At 33.7% G+C, this 21,505-nt stretch overlaps 1 protein-coding gene across 1 annotated transcript in view; it reads right to left on the bottom strand.

Annotated features, from left to right (window-relative positions):
* The window catches only part of LOC112127602 (rap guanine nucleotide exchange factor 4-like), a gene marked incomplete at its 3' end in the record, with an annotated part of 115,026 nt that overhangs the window by 44,718 nt on the left and 48,803 nt on the right, over positions 1-21,505 (bottom strand). Inside the window, exon 2 of the mRNA XM_024228778.1 lies at positions 9,778-9,920. Coding sequence (XP_024084546.1) covers positions 9,778-9,920 — 143 coding nt within the window. The remainder of the gene's footprint in view (positions 1-9,777; positions 9,921-21,505) is intronic.

The raw sequence follows: 21,505 nt of genomic DNA, 5'->3' as shown, positions 1-21,505 counted from the left end.
AGCGGGATTCGATCCTACGACCTTCGGCTAAATACGCCGCTGCTCTACCACTTGAGCTATGGTGACTTCGATCCATTCGGACACCAAATTCCCATCTCAACCCCACCTTTTGAATTTTCCCTCCTTTTTGCCACTTTTCATTTTTAATTAACACATTCATTAACACAATTAATTGAAAGATATTTGCCCCAGGCATAAATCACGTTCAAGTAAAAGTTAAAAAACAATTCTCAGCGGAAAATTTATTATATCAAAGAAGTTCATTTTTAACTTACATAGATTATACAAGGACATGATTTTATTACTGAGTACATAGCCAAGTAGGCAAGTATGAATATCTTTTAGACTCTTTTATTTACATAATTTATTTAGATATTTTCTAAAAATTCCTTTATGTTATATAGTATCACATAGTACAAATGTTCGGTGGAAAAATCGCAACTTTCTGGGGTTGCTCGTCGTTGTTTTGTTGAGCTGTAAAACAAAGTTACGACAGGTCAGGTGGTTAGAGCAGCGGCGTATTGAACCGAAGGTCGTGGGTTCGAATCCCCGTCGTGACACTAACTTTTTCATTTTAACCAAAACCTTACGTAATAAGATTAATTAATTGAAAGATTGAAATTGAGATGGGAAGTTAGTTCCGAGTGGATCGAACTCACGATAGCTCAAATGGTAGAGTAGTGGCGTATCTAGCCGAAGGTCGTGGGTTCGAATCCCGCTCGTGACGCTGACTTTTTATCCCAACTAAAAACCTTAATTAAATTATTGAAATTAGAGTTAAATTTCCTTTAATAAGGCACCCTTACAGAACTTTCAATTTAATTGTTGGTAAAAAATAACTCTCACATATTTGTAGAGAAAAGAAGTAATTTGGTCAATAAACCACTAAATTATAATGGATATAAAACGAAGGTTTTTGCTCTTTGAATTCTAGCGGATCGCAAAACTACTGATAATTCAATTTATTCGTTCAGCGGTATAGAAAGTATAAAAAGTTTTAAAAGCATAAAAAAAGCATTTATCGACCAGAATAAAGCCAGGCTATAAGAATGCAAATTTACTTCACACTATTGAATATTTGGCTTAAATGGGTAAAATCTGTTATAGTCTATAAATAATGTGCCCCCTTTTTGCCATTTTCAAATGTCGTGTAATCAGGATTGGATTCTCAGCGACTTATGAAGTGGCCACGGCAAGTGACGCAACGGCGTATTTAGCTGAAGTCGTGGGTTCGATTCCCGCTCGTGACACTGACTTTTTTTATCTCACCCAAGACCTTAGAAAGAATAATTAATTTATTGAAAAAAGCAACTTCGTAAATTGGCCACGAAAACCTAAATGGACTTGTTTATATTGTTGAACCATTGCGTTACATTTAACAATATTAGTCATAATTTCCGTTTTATTCATGCTTTTACATGGGGCCGGATCTCAAAAATGTTAGAAAACTTGACAGGTTAACATTTGTCATCACTTTGATCACGGTGGAACATAACCCACAGCAGATGACGAACACAGGCGGACCTGGATATTCAGTGATGATGGCTCTGAGCAATAATTACTGTCAGTTGTGTGTAACATACCACAACTCGAAAAACCGAAGCCATAAGGGCAGCTTTTGTGGGGATATTTTTTCAACTTGACCCAGAATTCCAGGTGAAGAGTGAAATTTTTCTTCAAATCTTTATTACACCATGTAATTTGATGGTACATAGATATATTTCCAGCTTTATATATTTCATTGTGGGGAGCATATAATCAATATTATTCTTCCACTTCACTTCACTACCCACTCCGCAAAGGAGGTCGCGGGCGATTGCTCTTAAGAAACCTTGTGGAATTGTAGGGGGGTTCTGTTGGACATGGCTGGGGCGAGACTATTGGGGTGATTATTGTTGAACTCGATAAATTTTTGTATAAATGGGATTTTAAGGTCATTGTGGAAGGTAGTATTGGAGACACGATACGGAGCATTTATAAGTGATCTGAGGACATTATACTGAAAGGATTGGAGTCGTTGGATATTGTAAGGTTTAGCGGTTCTCCACAGTAATAAACCATACATATTTCAAAATCGGGTGCATAGTGGCGCTTTGTAGGTTGTAAATGTTTTTTTTTATCGATAGGTTTGATTCGAAACATAAAGTTTAAATTTCACTGTATGATATCTCAAAAATTAAATAATACTGTATCAAACGTTAACTGCGTAAAAATACGTTTAGGGCAGTAGCAATTGTGTGTTTCTGTAGTTTTATTGAAACTTACATTAAACATGTATCATAATTTCCTTCTATTCATGATTTTATATGGGGACTCTGATCTAAAGAAATGACAGAAAGGCAAAATTAACAAATACATCCTTTCGGTAAATTAGATTTTATGTTTGTGTGTTCAAATGTTGCGGAATAAAATAATTCGAAATCGAAAAACATGATAGTATATCCTGTAGTAGATATACCGGTCGTAACTGTTAAAGATAGATGAACTTTGGCTATTAAAAATGTTATTATACTCTTTGTTAGAGTCTCCGTTTATAATAGGAAACTATAAAAATTTTATTGGTGTTTTCAACTGAAAATTCTATACACAATAAACTGGCTAGTGAATAAGTTAAAAAAATTTATATTATGTATTCTACAGAAAAATGAGAGAAATTCTAAATGGTTGTGTGATTGTGTGTGCGTGTACGTGCAAGAAATCAGACGGAGTAAAGAGAAATAGATAAAGATAGTATAAAAAGAAATGTAACTAGATTGAAAACGTGAAAAATCGCAAAAGCTGTTTACCATATTTCGATCTGCAATAGCTTACATCTTGACTTTCGTAAATAAGAATTCGAGACATTGGATATTGGAAGGTTTAGCGGTTCCCGAGTTCTATATCGAATGTCCAAATAATTTTACTTTTTAATAACAATTTAATATACGTAATTTTCCAACTTGTTACCTAAGAAATGTTTCATGTTTTAAATGTTAATACGTATTAAATTTGGCTAATGTCTGGCAGTGAACTGTTTTCTGAAAATTACGTAATAAGGCTGATACAATAATGGCTAAGAAAAGTAGACTTATAAAACTGCGTAATCGTAAGTATAAGAAACAAGTAACTTTTGTCCAACTGAGGACTTGCTCAGCTGAACCTGGCTTATTTCTCTTTATAAAGCAAGAACAATAAATTTCATTAGAGTTTCTTCGCTTTTTCATGGCGAAAAACATGCTAACTATGCGCGTGACACAGTTACAATTACAAAAACACCCTTATAAGATCAGACAGCCAAAGCTCCTAAAATCATTAGCGGATAAAATGGTTTCACCGAAAATAGTCGGTGAATACATCAAAACCTCTAAAATCTGGAAGGCATAACATCTTGGATGTCAAAGGGCATAGAAATTTTGGGCAACGAACAAGCCAAAGTATACCACTGAGGAGGTTTTGCAAGGACAGCCTTAGGCCCAAAACCTGTAGTCAGGAGTAGATTCGTCCATCAAAAAAGAGTCGAGAAAAACAAAAGAAGAAATGGTCGAACTCAAGTGAACCTAAATGTAGTACCTCATGGTTTATTAATCTTCACCAAAAAGCACATAGCTACAGATGGACAGGGTAAATCTCAGGAGAGTGATAGGACTCATTGGCATCTGAGAAAACACCTATACAGCACTTTCAATTCCTCTAAATTAATGGTTATTATGGAATGGTATATTCCATAATAACCAATAATCTACTTTATGAATTAAGTGGAATTTAAAGTTAACTAAACACGGATAATGTATGTGACTAATTTGTGAAATGGTGGTAATTAGTTGATTATTAAGTTTATTTAAATAACTAGCTCATTTATTTTATATAGAGAGCCAGTATTATCTCTTTGTTGGCAACTCTGCATAATATGATACACTTGGTAGGTAGAGGAATTCCATTTTCAATCAAAAAAAATTTTTTTTTAAATTTACGTAGATGATATATTGACAGCTGTTCCCACAGATCAAATTCAAACTACATTAGATACATTTAATAGCTTTCACCCACGCCTACAATTTACACATGAAATCGAAAACAACAAAAAAATACCATTTTTAGATACACTCGTAATAAAACAACCAGATGGCACATTAATCACAGATTGGTATCAAAAATCAAGAAATACAGATCGCAACCTCAACTTTACGTCTCACCATTCTCTTCATACAATAATACATGGCCAAAGGGTTACTTCACAGAATGATTATCTTACGCCATGAATCCTTCCACCTCAAAAACATAAAGATATACAAACAGATCCTCCATAACAATCTCTACCCTAAACACATAATTAACAGAATAATCAACANATGTTTGTAAATCCCAGGCCCTGAAGATGATCTCAATAAAGATCGAAACGTTGGCACGATAAAGAAAATGATTTTCTGAAACCTACATCACACCAGACCGTATCTCACGATTTCTAAATAAATATCGATTAACGGTCACTAATCACCACACATTTCAATCAAAGTTTGAAAAACGTCCGCTCTCCCGGACTTAAACTACATAAACTACTAACATAACATACCTGATAATAAAAATCAACAACACAATTTTCTACGCTCTAATCATACCCAACATATTTATGTTTTATTATGCAAAATAATTATTGAAAAAGATTACTGGAGGCACTATCCATTCGTTGTACTATCAAACAGTATATTTCAATTATTACAACTTATCACCGTTTATAATTTTTTTTCACAATATAAAGTGATAGTTTTATGTACTTTTTTAATGGGCATGGGACCACTGCGGTTTGAAAATACACTGCAGATTTTTTTCATAATGAATAAAAATTCTAACAATGGAAACATTTTAAAACAATAATTTATTTAAGTAATAATCATGTCATGATAATCACAATCATAATTATCAACAATAGCCATGACGTTATATTAAAATTTTATTAAAAGTCGGTTATAAATAAATTATATACAGTATATTTCTAAAACGTAGGGGATGTTTCATATGTATGTCACGTGAGAGGTCTTAATATGTCGAAAAAGGACTGAAATCCCTTTTCTCCACGTCATTTCTTGATATTCATCAAGGAATTGGGTGAAAAACCGCAATCCTCCCAGTATTGGATCGTCAACTGCCCAGGAGTATTTTTAATAAACCGAATATCGTACTGGGCATGCTCTATCACCAGGGTTGACGGTAGATTAGTCATTGTCCTCTTTTCTGGCATTGTGCTCTCAATAGGCAATTATATGCCATGATCACCGGCCTTTTGTTCTAAAAGCAATGTGAATGAACAAAACCACATTTATATCGGACGCCATTTTTCCTGAATTACATAATTGAAACGCTGATTTTAAAATTATTTATAATATAGTAAACTCTTATCTTTTAACCTTAAGTAAATTTTATTAATTTGTAAAAATTCAACGAATAATGTTAATAATGTTGATAAGTTATTCAATAAAAAGAACTTCGAGGAACAAAATTGACGGCAGGATATTACCTCCGTAGAATGTATTTGTAGGTAGGAGAAAAAAACTCATCTGCAGTCTCTGAGGCAGAGGAAAAATTTAAACTAAGCAAAACGCACGAAAAATGAAACAACCGTGTTAAATGGGTTAATTCAAGGCTGAAACTTTTCCAATTATTTGAATATTTCCTATTTTGAAGATATGATGTTCGTTGATCGACCTGCAGATAAGCTACTTACGGTTCCAATCTTCCAATCAAGGAAAAAAGGCGTAGTTCGGAAAAAAGCTCAATCTTAGAGTTTACGAAATGCCTATTTTACTACATTATTTTATTACATTAATTTTTAATTGTATTTTTTGGAATTCGTAATTAAATATGCCCTGATGATGGCACTATAAATTGCCGAAAGCTCGGTGAACCCAGCATTTGGTCTTTTTTCACCCGTCTAATGACCTCTATGAAGATTGGAACCCAACATAGATTTCCTATTTTGCAACTAATAGAACACTCGACACATTAACCGATGAGGAAGTTTACTATTTCGTAAACTCCAAGATTGAGCTTTTTTCCGAACTACACCTTTTTTCCTAATTCACAGACGAATCAGAAAGTAAGCTATTGGTAAAGAAACGTAGTCAAAATAGGATCAAACTACACGGAGAGGCAAAAACAGGTAGCTATTCCTTTTTTAGTAAACAGTTTTCTAAGAGATATTAAAAATATTAATAGCGGCAATGAATGTGTGTCATACATTGTTGGGAAATCCGCTAGATATACAAATTTTATTGATACTGAAGAAGAAACATGTCATTATGTCAAAACTGTTTTGCTAAAAAGAATATTCCAGGTTGCATTATGTTGTTCCACAACCTACAGAACAAGTGATAATATTTATTATTTATTTGTTGAAGTACAGAAAAAGACCTTTTACACCTCATGACTATTGTTTTTCTCGTGTATAAACATAAATTCTTGTTAAAAACTAATTTAACTAATAACTATCTAAAATTCAGCGGATTTTATTTAATTATTGATTTTTTAGGACAGTAAGATTAATTTATTAAAAATTTTGCAAATTACATTTACCGGAAAACCGTTAGCCAAATTTCTGAAAAACATCCCTCTATATGTTTAAACATTAAACCAAAGAATTATTATACAAGAATATTTGAGTTAAATTAACATGTAAATACCTTTTTAAAACTTTTTCCTTTAAAAAAAGGTGAAAATGTAAATGGGTTTCTTTAATGCTGTTAGTCGAGTTTATACTTGTTAGGTAAGTTGTTCGGTGACTAGCATATTTAAAAAGTATAGCATTAATTTTTCATGTCTGGGCTACAAAGTTAGGGCATAATCATATCTTGCAGAACGCACTCATTCAGTGTAGGTGTCACGTGAATTGTCTTTCCAGTGAAACGTGTGTTTCACAAGGAAGTATAATAAGACCCTACATTGACGATGATTGTTTAGGGATGGTTGATTGGTTAATTTTGGCTATAATTGTGGTATATTAATTTTCGACTTGCCATTTTTTTCATAAAAAGAAAATTTTATCTTCTTGGCAAAAATAAATCCTATCAAATCTTCTTTAATCTACTTTACTTATAAAAATAATTATTCTGTACCACTGGGGTGGGTCTGGACAGAGGGTCTAATTTTTAAGGAGGGTTTTTTTTTTTGGGGGGGGGGATTTTGAAAACACTCTAAAAACAGTGATACCAGATATACAACCAATCAACAAATCGTGCTGGAGATATTGAAGTTTGCCTTCATACCAAGATAATTTTAGAGTATCATGTAACTGGTTGTTATACTTTAAAACGTGTTTACCAAAATCAAGGCAAATTAATGATCAAATTTCTTTTTTTTTAACTAGTTGGTTTTTTAAACGTAGTTAGCCCGAGAGGTCACCTATAAAATGCGATAAAACGCTCGTTGAAACTCAGTGGTAGCTTAAACTTTTGAGTAATCAGTTTAAACTACAATCAATAAAATTTATTTTTAAAAAATAATAGTTAAAAAATCTAAAAAATATCATATATTAAATAAGCAAGGTATTTTTGAATAACAAAGGTTATTTCTTACTATTAATTAAGGTTTTTAGTTGAGATAAAAAAGTCAGTGTCACGAGCGGGATTCGAACCCACGATCTTCGGCTAGATACGCCGATGCTCTACCACTTGAGCTTTCGACACCTCGATCCACTCGGACACCAACTTCCCATCTCAACCCCACCTTTTGAATTACCCCACCTCGGCAACAAATGAAATGGCCACGGAGGGCTTTAATGAAGGTATACTTCATTTAAACTTATTAAATTCACTAGTTTTCGTGGTCCGCTTGACCAATTAAAACCAAATAAATTATACCTTAGTGTCCGAGTGGATCGAAGTCACGATAGCTCAAGTGGTATAGCAGCGGGGTATCTAGCCGAAGGTCATGGGCTCGAATCCCGCTCATGAGACTGACTTTTTTATCTCAACTAAAAATCTAATTAATTGAAAGATATTAATTGGTCAAGCGGACCATGAAAACTAGTGAAGTTATTTCTTACTGTAATAACAAAAGTTAACAAAAAATTGTATTATGTGTTTTTGTAAAATGTTAAATATGGCCTCAAAATGATAATATTTCAAAATCTTTTGTAGCCTTTGTATTATTTCCTAAAGAAGAAACTTTTCCCATAATTTCAGTTTTTTAATAGAAAAGTGGGCTGAGAGATTCTCTGAAGTATCACTAACGCTGTCGATGGATGGCCCTGGAGGATCTGACTCGTAGAAGACGGGTCAGGCTCACCCGATTGAGAATAGGCCATGCGAGGTTGACACACGGACACTTTTTTTTCGGTCAAAGCCCGCATATGCGTCGATGCGTCCCAATTAATTGAAGGGCGCCTTCTTAGATGTATGTACGGGGCCATGACTTTCATGCAGAGAACGCTTATCACTGCCACCCGATATTAGAACTATGCAGCAGTTAACAACAGATATCTGCCCATTCCGACTTTTAGCGGAAAGATGGCTTTTTTACAGATATATTGTCTTGTGTTTCTTGGTATATATTAAGACTGACTGTATTTATTAGCTTGAATGTGAGTGTGAGAGATTGAGAGGGCCGATGGCGGAATATTGAATATCCCGTCAACCATCAATTAGCTATATAATGTAACCCCTATGTGTAAGAGGGTGATGGAGGACTATGAAGTATTCCACCACCCAACTGAGCGAATAGTATGTAAATAAGAAATAATGTATTTAAGAGTGAGTGGGAGGTGAATGGGTTTGGGTGTAGGAACTGATTGCGTTGAGGGCTGAAATGACCTAGTTGTTGATAGCCCTTGGGGCCCAACTTCGGTGGCTTGACGGATAAGGCCGAGGTTCTTCATAAACCCAGAGTTGGTGATTCTTGAGCCATTCCGGTAATTTGTTGAAAATTACAAAAGCTGGAATTGCCGGCGGACTTGACGTGATAGGCATAGTTCGGCACCCATGTGTATGTATGTACATCCCTGTGCAGTGTTGGGATAATATAAATTATTAATCGGTTAATACACATTTTGATATTGTCTATTTCCTGAAATATCATGGCCCACTGTGCACCGCTCCAGCTACAAGGGAAAATCATTGAAACTAAGACATGGCAAGATACCTTGGAATGACTAGACAAAAAGCTCGGCGTGACCAGTCAGATGCTGTCCAGAGAGGGAATAAAATACCTGCAGTCAATGCTAACCAACAACGTTCAACCTGAACGCTAATGTATGGCCTCTTTGGCATTAATAAAACTGTATTGTTTGTAATGAAGTCCTCAGCGACAGATTCTCCAACTAAAAAAGTCCAAACTGTCCAAAATCGGGCTTTAGAGTAAATAGTGGACGCACATTGCTTCGTCAGTAATAGTCAACTGCAGCAAATGTATAATATACATTCTACTAGTTTCTAACACTCAAACAAACTCTCACTCTCAACACGACACGCAAGAATGGCACAATTACACAGAAGACAAACACTTTGAGCCCTGAAGATGATCTCAATAAAGATCGAAACGTTGGCACGATAAAGAAAATGTTTTTCTGAAACCTACATCACACCAGACCGCATCTCACGATTTCTGAATAATTACTCAAACAAATTTACCGCGTTGGAAGAATGACCTTTATTTTACATTATTCATAATCATATGATTTTTTATGTTATTCTATTTTTCTTTAGTACTTAATTTTTTGTGATTTGTCATTACGCACTTTTCATCACATATAGCAAATTCATTATTACATCTTTGTTTACTACTCTAAAGTGTTATTGTAACGGTACTTACGCGTAACTCCTTTTTCCAGGTCTTCGTAGAAGGCGAGGTGAGCTAGGTTGTTAAGCAAGGACTGCGGTATCCTCGCTAGAGAGTCGATCCTCCTTAGCCGGCCGCAGATCAAGTCCACGTCCCTGCACGTCCTCTCGCTGGGCCTGGAAAAAAAGATTTTTGAAGGAAAGAAATTTAAAATTCCGAATCTGGGGCTTGCTTGAAGTCGAGGAGAACCGCCAGACGAAACCCGGGCCTCGTCGTTGACTACGACCGGCTTTCAACTTCTTGAACAAATTCACTAGTTTTCAAGGTCCGCTTGACCAATTAATATCTTTCAATTAATTAAGGTTTTTAGTTGAGATAAAAAGTCAGTGTCACGAGCGGGATTCGAACCCACGATCTTCGACTAGATACGCCGCAACTCTACCACTTGAGCTATCGTGGACCTCGATCCGCTCGGACACTAACTTCCCATCTCAACCCCAGCTTTTGATTTTTTTTTTTTTTTGAAAAATAGCAAAAAGGAGGGAAAATTCAAAAGGTCGGCTGAGATGGTGTCCGAGAAGATCGAAGTCACAATAACTCAAGTGGTACAGCAGCGGCGTATCTAGCCGAAGATCGTGGGTTCGAATCCCGCTCGTAAAAACTTTTTATCTCAACTAAAAACCTTAATTTTTTGAACAAACTTCAAAAGCGGTCTGCGTAGTTTTTTAAACAAAGAACTAAAAATTCACCAAAAACCTAGCTAAAGTTGGAAAGTAATTAAAATTATACTGGCTTACTTCCTACCTCAATATATTTTATGTACAGGACGAGTCTTGAACCGAGAATTTTTAAGAGAGAAATAATGTTTATTTTTTTCGCCTAGTTCGAACAGTTAAACTGAAAATTGTTGGCGATTTGTTATACATTATTTGTTAAAATACTGCTCTGAAGCCGTTTCAATTCAACTCAGAGGATTTTATTTGGTTTCAATATATTTCCATTCGATCAAATAAACGGCTTTTGTTTGTGCTTGTCTGCACGGTCCATTTCGGTTGTAGGACTGAATAATTAAATAAAAAGTTTATCAAAATCATTGAGGATTGTCATTAAAGAAATTAACATAATAATTTGTCCTATAACCAAAATAATGTACACGAGTTAGCATTCGTGTTTCCCTTTGCAAAAATCTCGTTTTAATTCTCTCTTGGAGTGTGAAAAAGTCATCATAAAATAGAACTGAGCCAGTTATTAATAAATTATTTCCACGTTTACCGCTCCAAAATTTCCTTTCGAAAAGAAAAAGCATAGAGATTCGCCCTTATCAGTCGAAGTACGGGTGTAATTTAAATATAGACAGGGTCGTTTAGAGATTCGTACTAGGTTCATGTTTTATTTTGTTTTAATCCCAGAAAGTACAAAGTGGCCCCAGGGCGTGGATTTGGATTGCAATTAGCAATGCAAATTTCCAGCGGTTAAGCTAGAATCTGTCAAAGGTTTAAGCCCCCCTTCCACCCGGCATTTTGTCAATCTGTGGTGCACGCTTGCAACGACACGATTCGTAATTATGTCACATGCGGATGTAAGTTTTAAATTAATTTAACGTATTAATTTTTTTTAGTTTTATTTCGGGTTTCAAGCCCATCCTGTTTTGTCCGCTTGTTGACCAAACCTCTCGGCTTTGTGCCAACGAATACTTACGTAAATACATCTCTTGTTTACAATCGGTTGTAACTAATAATCCGTCTCTTTTAAGGTATTTGAATTCATATAGCTGATAACCCCTTTGTAAAATAACCTTGTAGACTCAATTTGAATTTTTAGTTTCCTGTTTGTTATTTATTTATTTAACGAAAGTTCGCAACACCAGAGGTTATATCAATCCTCGGGGTGCCTGTGTTTTTGAAAAAAAGCCCATTTGTAAGTATGTCGGGTTAGAATGCAGGGCTTCTGGATTCGAACCCGGGACCTTTACCTTACAGTGACGAGCGCCGTGTCAACGCCGAAACCGTTGCGGCCACCGACGCCCCCTTTGTTATTTATTACTTTTGGTTTTGTACTCTAGGCCTTTTTAAAAAACAAATAAATATGAAAAAAAGTTTGAAGCCTGGTACACTGGGAAATAATTTTAATTTTAAACAATGAATGGTGAAATAAATAAACATGTTTCCATGAAAGGTTCGTTGCTTATACTTGGTCATTTTTATGTTCTCTACTCTACATAAAATAGGAATAAAAGCATAAAATGGCAATGGCAAATAAAAAGATCTTTAATCAAATCTAATTATTTTTATTTTTAATTGAATTTTTAATTGGAATAATTATTATAGTCAATTATGGCCACTAAACAAATATGGATTATCTTATAATTATAATTAATAAATAATAAAACCCTGGCGGTTATTTTATTTTTTGTATAATTGAATAAATTTCGAAAAGTGAAGTAAAAAATGTATGACGCCAGAAGACCCCACATAGTTTCCCAACCTGTATAACCATCAGATTTAAAAATATTAATTTCAAACAAAGAAGTAGTAAAAGAAGAATTGAAAAACCACTGGGTCCGAAAAATAAAAATGACCCTGCAAACTGTGGCATCGTAGGAAAGATGTTGGCACCTGGTCCACGGAGAACGGGTTTTTAAAAAGGGAAATGCCAAACTGACAAGACTACGCGTAGGCCATACAAGAATAACGCAAGAGTACCTTCTGACCGGAAAGCGACTTCATATGTGGCCGTTATGCAAGGATAGAATAACGGTCGGGCACATATACAATTCTAGAAGCCATATAGACAACATTTTGGCATATGGTCAGACCTGAGTGTAGTCTTAGGATATGGCAGCAGTCACAGATCGTTGATCCGGTACCTCAGGGTATAGAGATTTTTAAGTGTACATTGAGGTTTTTGCGTACTTAATTTGTGTTTATGTTAATTCATTAGAATGAATATAATTTAATATCATGAAAGGAAGGAGTGTTGACGCCCCCAAAGAATATTGAGTACTTTGGGGTATGTGACGTCTCGAAAGAAAAGTAAGTTATTAGCGACAATGAAGTGGAGTCAACCCCACTCTGAGGGTTTCAATGTAATTCAAAATATGATATAAATATTGCAGCAATTAATCAAGTAATCTTAAAACAATATGTTCATTTATAAGTCATAAATATTGTTAATTGTATATAAATCGTTTTACCTTCAAGTATGTACTATGTGTTATTTACTGGAACGAATGTTTATTTGCGAGAATAAAAGTCTTGCCAGCCACTACCAAAAGTATTGTTTATTTCATATTACCAGAGCAAGAGTATCGTTGTTCCAAACTTTAAAGAGACCAAATAAAATTTTTAACAAAGGCTGTTTTTAAATTAAAAATCCCTTCAACGGATATTTCTTATGATTATTTGGTTTAAACCTAAACCTGTTACCATTAAACCTTAGAAGGGAGCAAATTGATTCACTTCTCCTCTATAGCCTTATCAATGGCAAAATTAATAGTCCCCGATTGTTAAGCCAAATCATTTTCAATGACAGCTCTCATAACAGTCGAGATCACCTTCCTTTATCAGTTCAAACTCAAAATCAAATTTATATATATATAATATTATATTATATTTTATTTTATTAAATTTCCATACATGTATTAACTCATTTAACTGTAACTGTTCCCCCATATTTTCTAGTTCACTAGTTTTCGTGGTTCGCTTGACCAATTAATATATTTAAATTAATTAAGGTTTTTAGTTGAGAAAAAAAGTCAGTGTCACGAGCGGGACTCGAACCCACGATCTTCGGCATTGAAGATGACCTCAATAAAGATCGAAAAGAGTTGGCACGATAAAGGAAATGTTTTTCTGAAACCTACGTCACACCAGACCGCATCTCACGATTTCTGAATAATCATTGAGGATAATAAGCAAACGTGTTGTACAAGTGGCTTGACCACTAGTCATCAATACCAACGACAGGAATGATTTAATTTAATTTATCTATATGTTTAACGATTCAAGGGAACACAACATTTTTAAATTGGATCAAATATGTTCACTATACTCATGCATTTTTCAAACATTCACGGGATTACAGGATTTTAAAGCTTATTTATTTACTATCAGATGGCATTGGTTAGTATTATAGAAATTTAAAAAAAACTGTAAAACGTAAAAAATGCACTTTTTAAAAGTAAACTTTTTATTTCCCCAATTATTTCAATTCAAAAACATAATTGAGTTTAATTTATGAACATATTTGCAATGTAATTTTACAATAAACTCTTTTAAAAGAACCTAGATTTGATAAATTTGAAAAAATAGGATATTTTTGCATAATTTTTACGTCAATTAAACATTGGGTGTACAGAAAACATTGATATTTATAATTTGGCAGGTTGTCGAACAATTCGAACATAAAAATCTATCGAAAAACAAGAAATTTTATAATGTATTAATTTTGCTATCATTTCTTACAATAAATATTTATAACCATTAGATTTCGTGGTCCGATTGACCAAATAACATCTTTCAATTAATTAATCTTTATGTAAGGTATTGGTTGAGAATAAGAAAGTCAGTGCTACGAGGGGGATTCGAACCCACGATCTTCGGCTAGATACGAAGCCCCGAGCCGCTGCTCTACCACTTGAGATATCGTGACCTCGATCCACTCGGACACCAACTTCCCATCTCAACCCCACCTATTGAATTTTCCCTCCTAATTTATATTTTATACTTTACTAATTTATACTTTAATTTTTCATTAAATGTTGTTTTTAGATTTCTTTATAATGATAAAATTAATTTTATTATGATTTCAAAAAATTTATTACTGTACAAAGTTTAAATTTATAATTTGACCTTTATTTGTGGTATATTTGGCATCATATGGCAATTATGGTATTCTTTAATTTCTATTTTATCTTTATTTGAATTTATTGCATTTTATTTTATTTTTGTTATATCTTCATTATTTTTAATTTTCCTTTCATTTATTTGGTCTTATACACTCTCTCAGCCCTTTTGATTTAATTTTTAGCAATTTTCTTCACTGATATAACTCCTGCCACCTGTTACAAGCACTGCTTTTCGGTGACAGGCAAAAATGTGCGGATTGGTTAAATGACTTACTTTTACAAATTACTTAGGGTTTTATTATTTTATTCTTAAATTTATGTTTTATCTTACTGTAGTTCTGTACTTTTCGCAATAGAAGTTTTAAAGGGTTATTGCCTGTCTATATTAATAAATAAATTACCCCGAGGTATGTATGTACTCTAGGGTAGTATGAAGGATTTGGGGTGTGTATGTATGTAATTTATTAGAGTGAATGGCAGGGGTGAGGATGGTTAGTAGCGCTAATCCCAATTACTCCGAGGAATATAGAGTACTCTGGGATAAACGAAGTCTAATGTGTGAATGTAATTTATTAGCGTGAATGGTGTGGCATATCCCCATTTACGCTAATGATTATCGTGCATTTTGAGGTAGTGTGAATTCTAACAAGACTATCATGTTTTTATCTTGGTTTTGTGTATCTGTGTTTGTTTTTTTATCAACAATGGACGAGGCCCTGAGGTACAGAGATGCAATAGGATAACGACAAGATAGAGTTGGTTACCGTTATAACATAAAACATCATAACTTGGCTGGAGAAACAACAAAAGAAATTAGTAGGTTTAAAACGCGAGAAAGGTAAGAAAAAAAATGCAAAGCTAAGAAAGAGCAATGAGTAACGTAGTTTGCCGGCCCTAAAACGTAAAAAAAGTTAATTGTCTAAATTCTGTTTGTAAAACTCAGAAGTTTTGGCTACTTAGATTTTGGCTTGGAAAACGATTTGTATACAAAATTTCCTGTATCAATACACTCAATGAAGTCATTAAATATTGAAGAGTCATTTCGAGAGCCATATTTCGTTTTGTTTCAATTCGAACAAGACAAACTGACTAATTTTCAAAATTGGTACCTAGTGATGTAAAGTATATGTGGTTTATGTGAATGTGAGATTTTTTATTGATACTTTCAGAAGATATTTTTTTCTCGAATATAACATCGCAAAAATAAAACCATTTTATTTTAGATTTTCGGCATCGTCTTCGAATTTGATGGATGAGAGGTTAAGAAAATTTTATACGAAATTAATTTTTAATTGCAATTCCTTACATAGTGCTACTACAAAGTTTTCTATTAAAAAAAACTGTTATGTTTTAGTTTCCTCGGAACTGAGACCGACAGATGAACAAAAATGAAGAAACGTCTACATCGCAAAATAGTGCGTCGCGATGAAAAGTAAAAAATTTTCAAAACGATCTGTTTATATGTTGCAACTTCAGGAAAATTATGGCCAAATATGCCCATGCATATGTCACCAAAATTCTTTCCGGAGGAGGAAGAAGGAAATCCTTGTAGAATCTGAATTTTTTAAAAATATTTTAACTCTTGAACATGCTTTTAATATCGAAATACTCGGATTGAAAAAAAATCTCTTCGGTGCCATTTTAGTCTTGGTGTTAAAGAAAATAAAACGTGAACTCAGAACGGCTCTCGAATTGACCCCGTCTATATTTAAATGACGCCCTGCAATTGATTGGTACAGGAAAATTGGCCTTTCAATTATAAGAGGCCACTTCGTTTTATTTGTGCGTTGAATTTCAAGTTCGGTAATTTATTTTTCTAGGGAGTCATGAACGAGGAAGGAACAGTATTATTATAAGAAATTAAAGAATAGGAGCAGAAGTCGAAATTTAACAGAGGTAAATGGTTTTGTCTGTATGAATGGGTCTCCTTTTCCTTTCTCTTACTAACACAATAATTACAAGCATATTAAGCGCATTTCTCCACTTATAATATTAGCGTTGTTGTTTGAACTAAAGTGATACCAAGCTCTAACTTCCAACTTTTAGAAGCTGTAGCGTTCCCAACAATTACATTCTTGAAATCAAATCCCTCTGTGTATGTATTTTCTATGATGTTAATAATAAAAACTATAGGAAAAATATATTAGCTACACTGTACATTTTTTCTCGAATGGATGGGAAATCACCCGTGAAAATGGTATAGGATTGGAACCAAGAATGTTTCCTTGTGGTACACCGGCTTGTATTTGTTTAATCTATCTCACTCTGACGCAGAATCTATCTCTCATTAACGGACAGTTAATTCCAGGATAAGGTAATAGGGGGAGGGTAGGAAGAGTTTAGGTTTATAGAGGATATGTGGGTGCCAGGCCAAATCATATACATGGCCCACATCCAGGAACACACCCAAGTAATAAGCTTTGTCGGCTTTGAGAATAAAAAAAGACGGCAGAATACCTTTCTTCTCGAGAATACCGGTCCTTCCATAACAGGGACAAAAAGGATGGCATGTATATGTATGAATAAAAATACTTTTTCTTTCTTTCATTTTTTCTCATTACATATTAGACATACAGGGTCTTTGGCTACTCGTGTTACAAACTTTGCCAGTTGATTCTACATTCAAAACAGAACCAAAAAGTCCTGATTAACTATGTCCTAATCTCAACAGTTTCGGAGTTATTTCAATTTTTCTCATTTTTTAAGATTTCACGACATTGCTTCAAATAAACAATGATAACACCAAAACTAGAACGATTTGTACAAATCCGTTGAGACCATTGAAAAGTACGTTAAATTTCCAATAAGATGTGATCAATACTAAACTTGTAAACGTTAGTGAGATAAGCGTGTTAATAGCGAGAACTTTGAATAAAAAATTTCTAAGTTGAAAAACTTGCTATGGTGACTACTATTTTCAAACCTAGAGACCAGCAAATTTCAGAACATGTACTCGATCTTTTTTATTGGTCAATTGCTTTTTTAATTCCTTCTTCAAAGACGAAGAAATTGATGAAATTAAAGAAAAAACCGTGGTTGAAGGATTGCTAAGGTGGAAAGATTAATAATAATAAAAAAAACTTAAGAAAATTTTGAATGAATTTATTAAATGTTTTTTTAAATTTTGATTGTAGATGCTCTCCACCTTCCGCAATGTACTTTTGTTGCATTAAACCTGCAAAACTTGTACATAAAATGTATATCAGCCCATTCTTCATTAGAAAAAGTAGCCAGTGTTAACAAGATATCACATACGATAGATAACTAAAAATGTTTTGAATCTTAAAACTCTTTTATTCCGGAGAATAATTTCCTTAAGTTGCTTTTTTTTTTTTTCACCTTACCAATCCTTCAACCATGTTTTTTTCTTTTCCTTCATCAATTTCTTCTTCTTTGAAAAAAGTAATTAAAAAAGAAATTACCCCACTAAAAAGAATATTAAAAGGGGTACGTTTTCTGAAATTTGCTGGACTCTAGGTTTGAAAATAGTAGTTCAGAATCACCACAGTAAGCTTTTCAACTTTGAAAAAAAAAAATTTTTTAAGTTCCCGCTACTAAAAAACTTATTTCACGAACGTTTAAAAGTTTAGTATTTAACAGATTTTATTGGAAATTTAACGTAGTTTTCAATGGTATCAACGAATTTTTTCCAAAACCTTTTAGTTTTGGTGTTGTCGTTTTTTATTTAAAAAAGTAGAATAATTTCCAAAGTGTTGAGATTCGGACCATAGTGAATTAGGACTTTTTGGTTTCATTTTGAATGTAGAATCTACGGGGAAAGTCTTTAACACGAGTAGCCGAGCACCCTGTATAAAAATGTGTACTTCTAGCAATAATATTTTATTCTAATTCGGCCGGACGAAAAACAAATTTTATGGGAAAAGATTCTAAAAATGAAATAACCGTTTTATAACTAATTAAAAATAGGTCACTTTTTACATATCTTGTACTTTGCTTTTTTGAATATATCAAATTCAACCAAATTCTTCTACAAACCGTAATTTCAAGAAACCCTGCCTCACATATTCCACATTTCTCTCAAAAATTTTATATAAGTGTGAAAGGGAACAAGGGAAAAGGAAGAGAGTGAGTTCTCAGGTTTTGAAGGTATAACTAAACCTTTTCCTGCTGCGGAATAAGACAGTCAATTATCCTTTGCATAATTATAAGGTATCGTTTTATCCAGTACTTTTTACTATTGCCTCACTCATGTTTTCTGAAGTATTCTGATATTTAGGTTTGGAAATAGTATTTTAAAATCACCATAGTAGGTTTGTCAACTTTGAAAAAATATTCTTCAAAGTTCTCGCCACTAAAACGCATATTTCACGAACGTTTACAAGTTTAGTAATTAACAGATTTTATTGGAAATTGAACGTAGTTTTCAATGGTATCAACGAATTTTTTCCAAAACATTTTAGATTTGGTGTTGTCGGTTTTTATTTAAAAAAGTAGAATAACTCCCAAAGTATTGAGATTGAGAATGTAAAATCTACGGGGAAAGTTTGTAACACGAGTAGCCGAGCACCCTGTATAAAATTGTGTACTTCTAGCAATAATATTTTAGGTTTATTTAATAGGTCACTTTTTAAATATCTTGTGCTTTGCTTTTTTTGAATATATCAAATCCAACCAAATTCTTCTACAAACCGTATTCAAGAAACCCTGCCTCACATATTCCACATTCCTCTCAAAAATTTTATATAAATGTGAAAGGGAACAAGGAAAAAGAAAGAGAGTGAGTTCTCAGGTTTTTAAGGTATAACTAAACCTTTTCCTGCTGCGGAATAAGACACAGTCATTTATCCTTTGCATAATTATAAGGTATCGTTTTATCCAGTAGTGTTTACTATTGCCTCACTCATGTTTTCTGAAGTATTCTGGTCTCTAGGTTTGTAAATAGTATTTTAGATTCACTATTTTTCGCGGTCCGCTTGACCAATTAATACAATTTAATTAATTAAGGTTTTTAAGTTGAGATAAAAAAAGTCAGTGTCACGAGCGGGATTCGAACCCACGACCTTCGGCTACAGTATTTTAGAATCACCATAGTAAGTTTTTCAACTTTGAAAAAATATTCTTCAAAGTTCTCGCTACTAAAACGCATATTTTACGAACGTTTACATGTTTACTATTACTTACATCTTATTGGAAATTTAACGAAGTTTTCAATAGTATCAACGGATTTGTCCAAAATCTTTTAGTTTTGGAATTATCATTGTTTATTTGAAGCAAGGTCGTGAAATCTTCAAAAATCAGAAAAAGTGGAATAACTCCGAAACTGCTGAGAATCGGACCGTAGTGAATTAGGAATTTTTGGTTCCGTTTTGAATGTAGAATCTACGGGGAAAGTTTGTAACATGAGTAGCCGAACACCATGTATATACATGCATAAACATACTATGTTCATATAAATTTACGTACGTAACACACACACACGCATATATATATATATATATATATCTCGTATCGCATATATATATATATATATATATATATATATATATATACACACACAAGTACACACAATATGTACAATTCTATATGTCTGAAAACACCCCCATTTCCTTTAAGAAATGGAACAGGAGATCCAACAATCGACCGGCCCGTCCGAGAAATATGTTTATGCTGGAGGTTATGCCTACTCGCAATGAATAGGGGGTCAAGACATGACACTCTTCGATCAGGTGTGACACATTGAACAACGAACGGGACACCTGAGCGGGTGTAAATGCAAATTATATGGTATATTTGAGGGATCATTAGTGCATATTATTTAGCATTTTTGAGGATTTTTATTGCGTGTAAATCTGGGTTCTACTTATAATAAATATGGCGAAATATCAGTTAGTAATATGTTTTTACAAAACACACAAACCCAGGCCTCCAAACCCCAGAAATGGTTCTAAAACGAAAAGAACATTGCTTATTTTGTGCCGACAAAACCTCAAAAGAAAAAAACGTTACAATTTACCTTTGGTTTGGGAAGGGCAGGCCCACGATGAAAATCCATCCCGAAGTAAATTTTATTATTTTATGTTAAAAAAACAAGTCTCATCGTAATAATTTCATTCCAAAGTAAGTTAAGGTACAAACGCATAGCCTTTTTTTTATTATTATTAAAACGGCAAGTTCACTCACAGATTCGGACGAGGCAGATTTGTCACATCCATTCACACGCCTAGGAGATTCATCAGCTGTGACAGGCTTCCAAATAAAAAGTGGTTTGGAGCAGAGAGATGGGAGAGAAGGTGAGTAACAACGAAAAATATGTGGATATATCAGTGTGCCTTATTGTAAAAAAATGTGAAAAACGTAGATTAATGTTTTAATTTTGTGTTATGAATTGAGTTAATAGCGTTGAACGAAAATAATAAATAACCATTTTTTCTTCCATTCCGGATCCCTTGCCACTTTATCTGTAAAATCAAATTTCTGGAAGCGAGAAATCATTTTAGAAAATAAAATTTTACTCGTACCTACCAATTTTTTTTTATTATAATTTAATTATTTTTAACTATTTTATTTTCGATATGCCTTATTAAACTAAAACAAAATCATAATAGTTTTGGCTAATGGCTGAAGTTGGTTGTTGGGTAGACAGTAAATGGTAACTAATGTTATTTATGAAAGTGCCCTTGGGTCCTTTGATATAAATTCGTGCTATGTGGCCGGGAATCCATGCCAGCACGACCTTATCCCAACTGCGTCGACCCGTTTTAACTGTTATTTTATCTTATTTATTAGGGGCCACGGAGGCTCTTCTCTTGAGCTTCTGGACCTCACTGAGCGAGACGGTACATAATAGAGAAGAGTTGTTGTTTTTACTTTTATCATGGTCAATTCGAGGGATATTTCGTTAAGTTCTGCCGTGTACACGCTTCCGGAGGGAGTGACAATTTTTCAATTTGACCC

The sequence above is a fragment of the Cimex lectularius genome, unplaced genomic scaffold, assembly GCF_000648675.2.
Source record: "Cimex lectularius strain Harlan isolate CLEC.00 unplaced genomic scaffold, Clec_2.1 scaffold273, whole genome shotgun sequence".
Classification (NCBI taxonomy): Eukaryota; Metazoa; Arthropoda; class Insecta; order Hemiptera; family Cimicidae; genus Cimex; species Cimex lectularius.
This window is presented reverse-complemented; position numbering and strand designations above follow the sequence as displayed.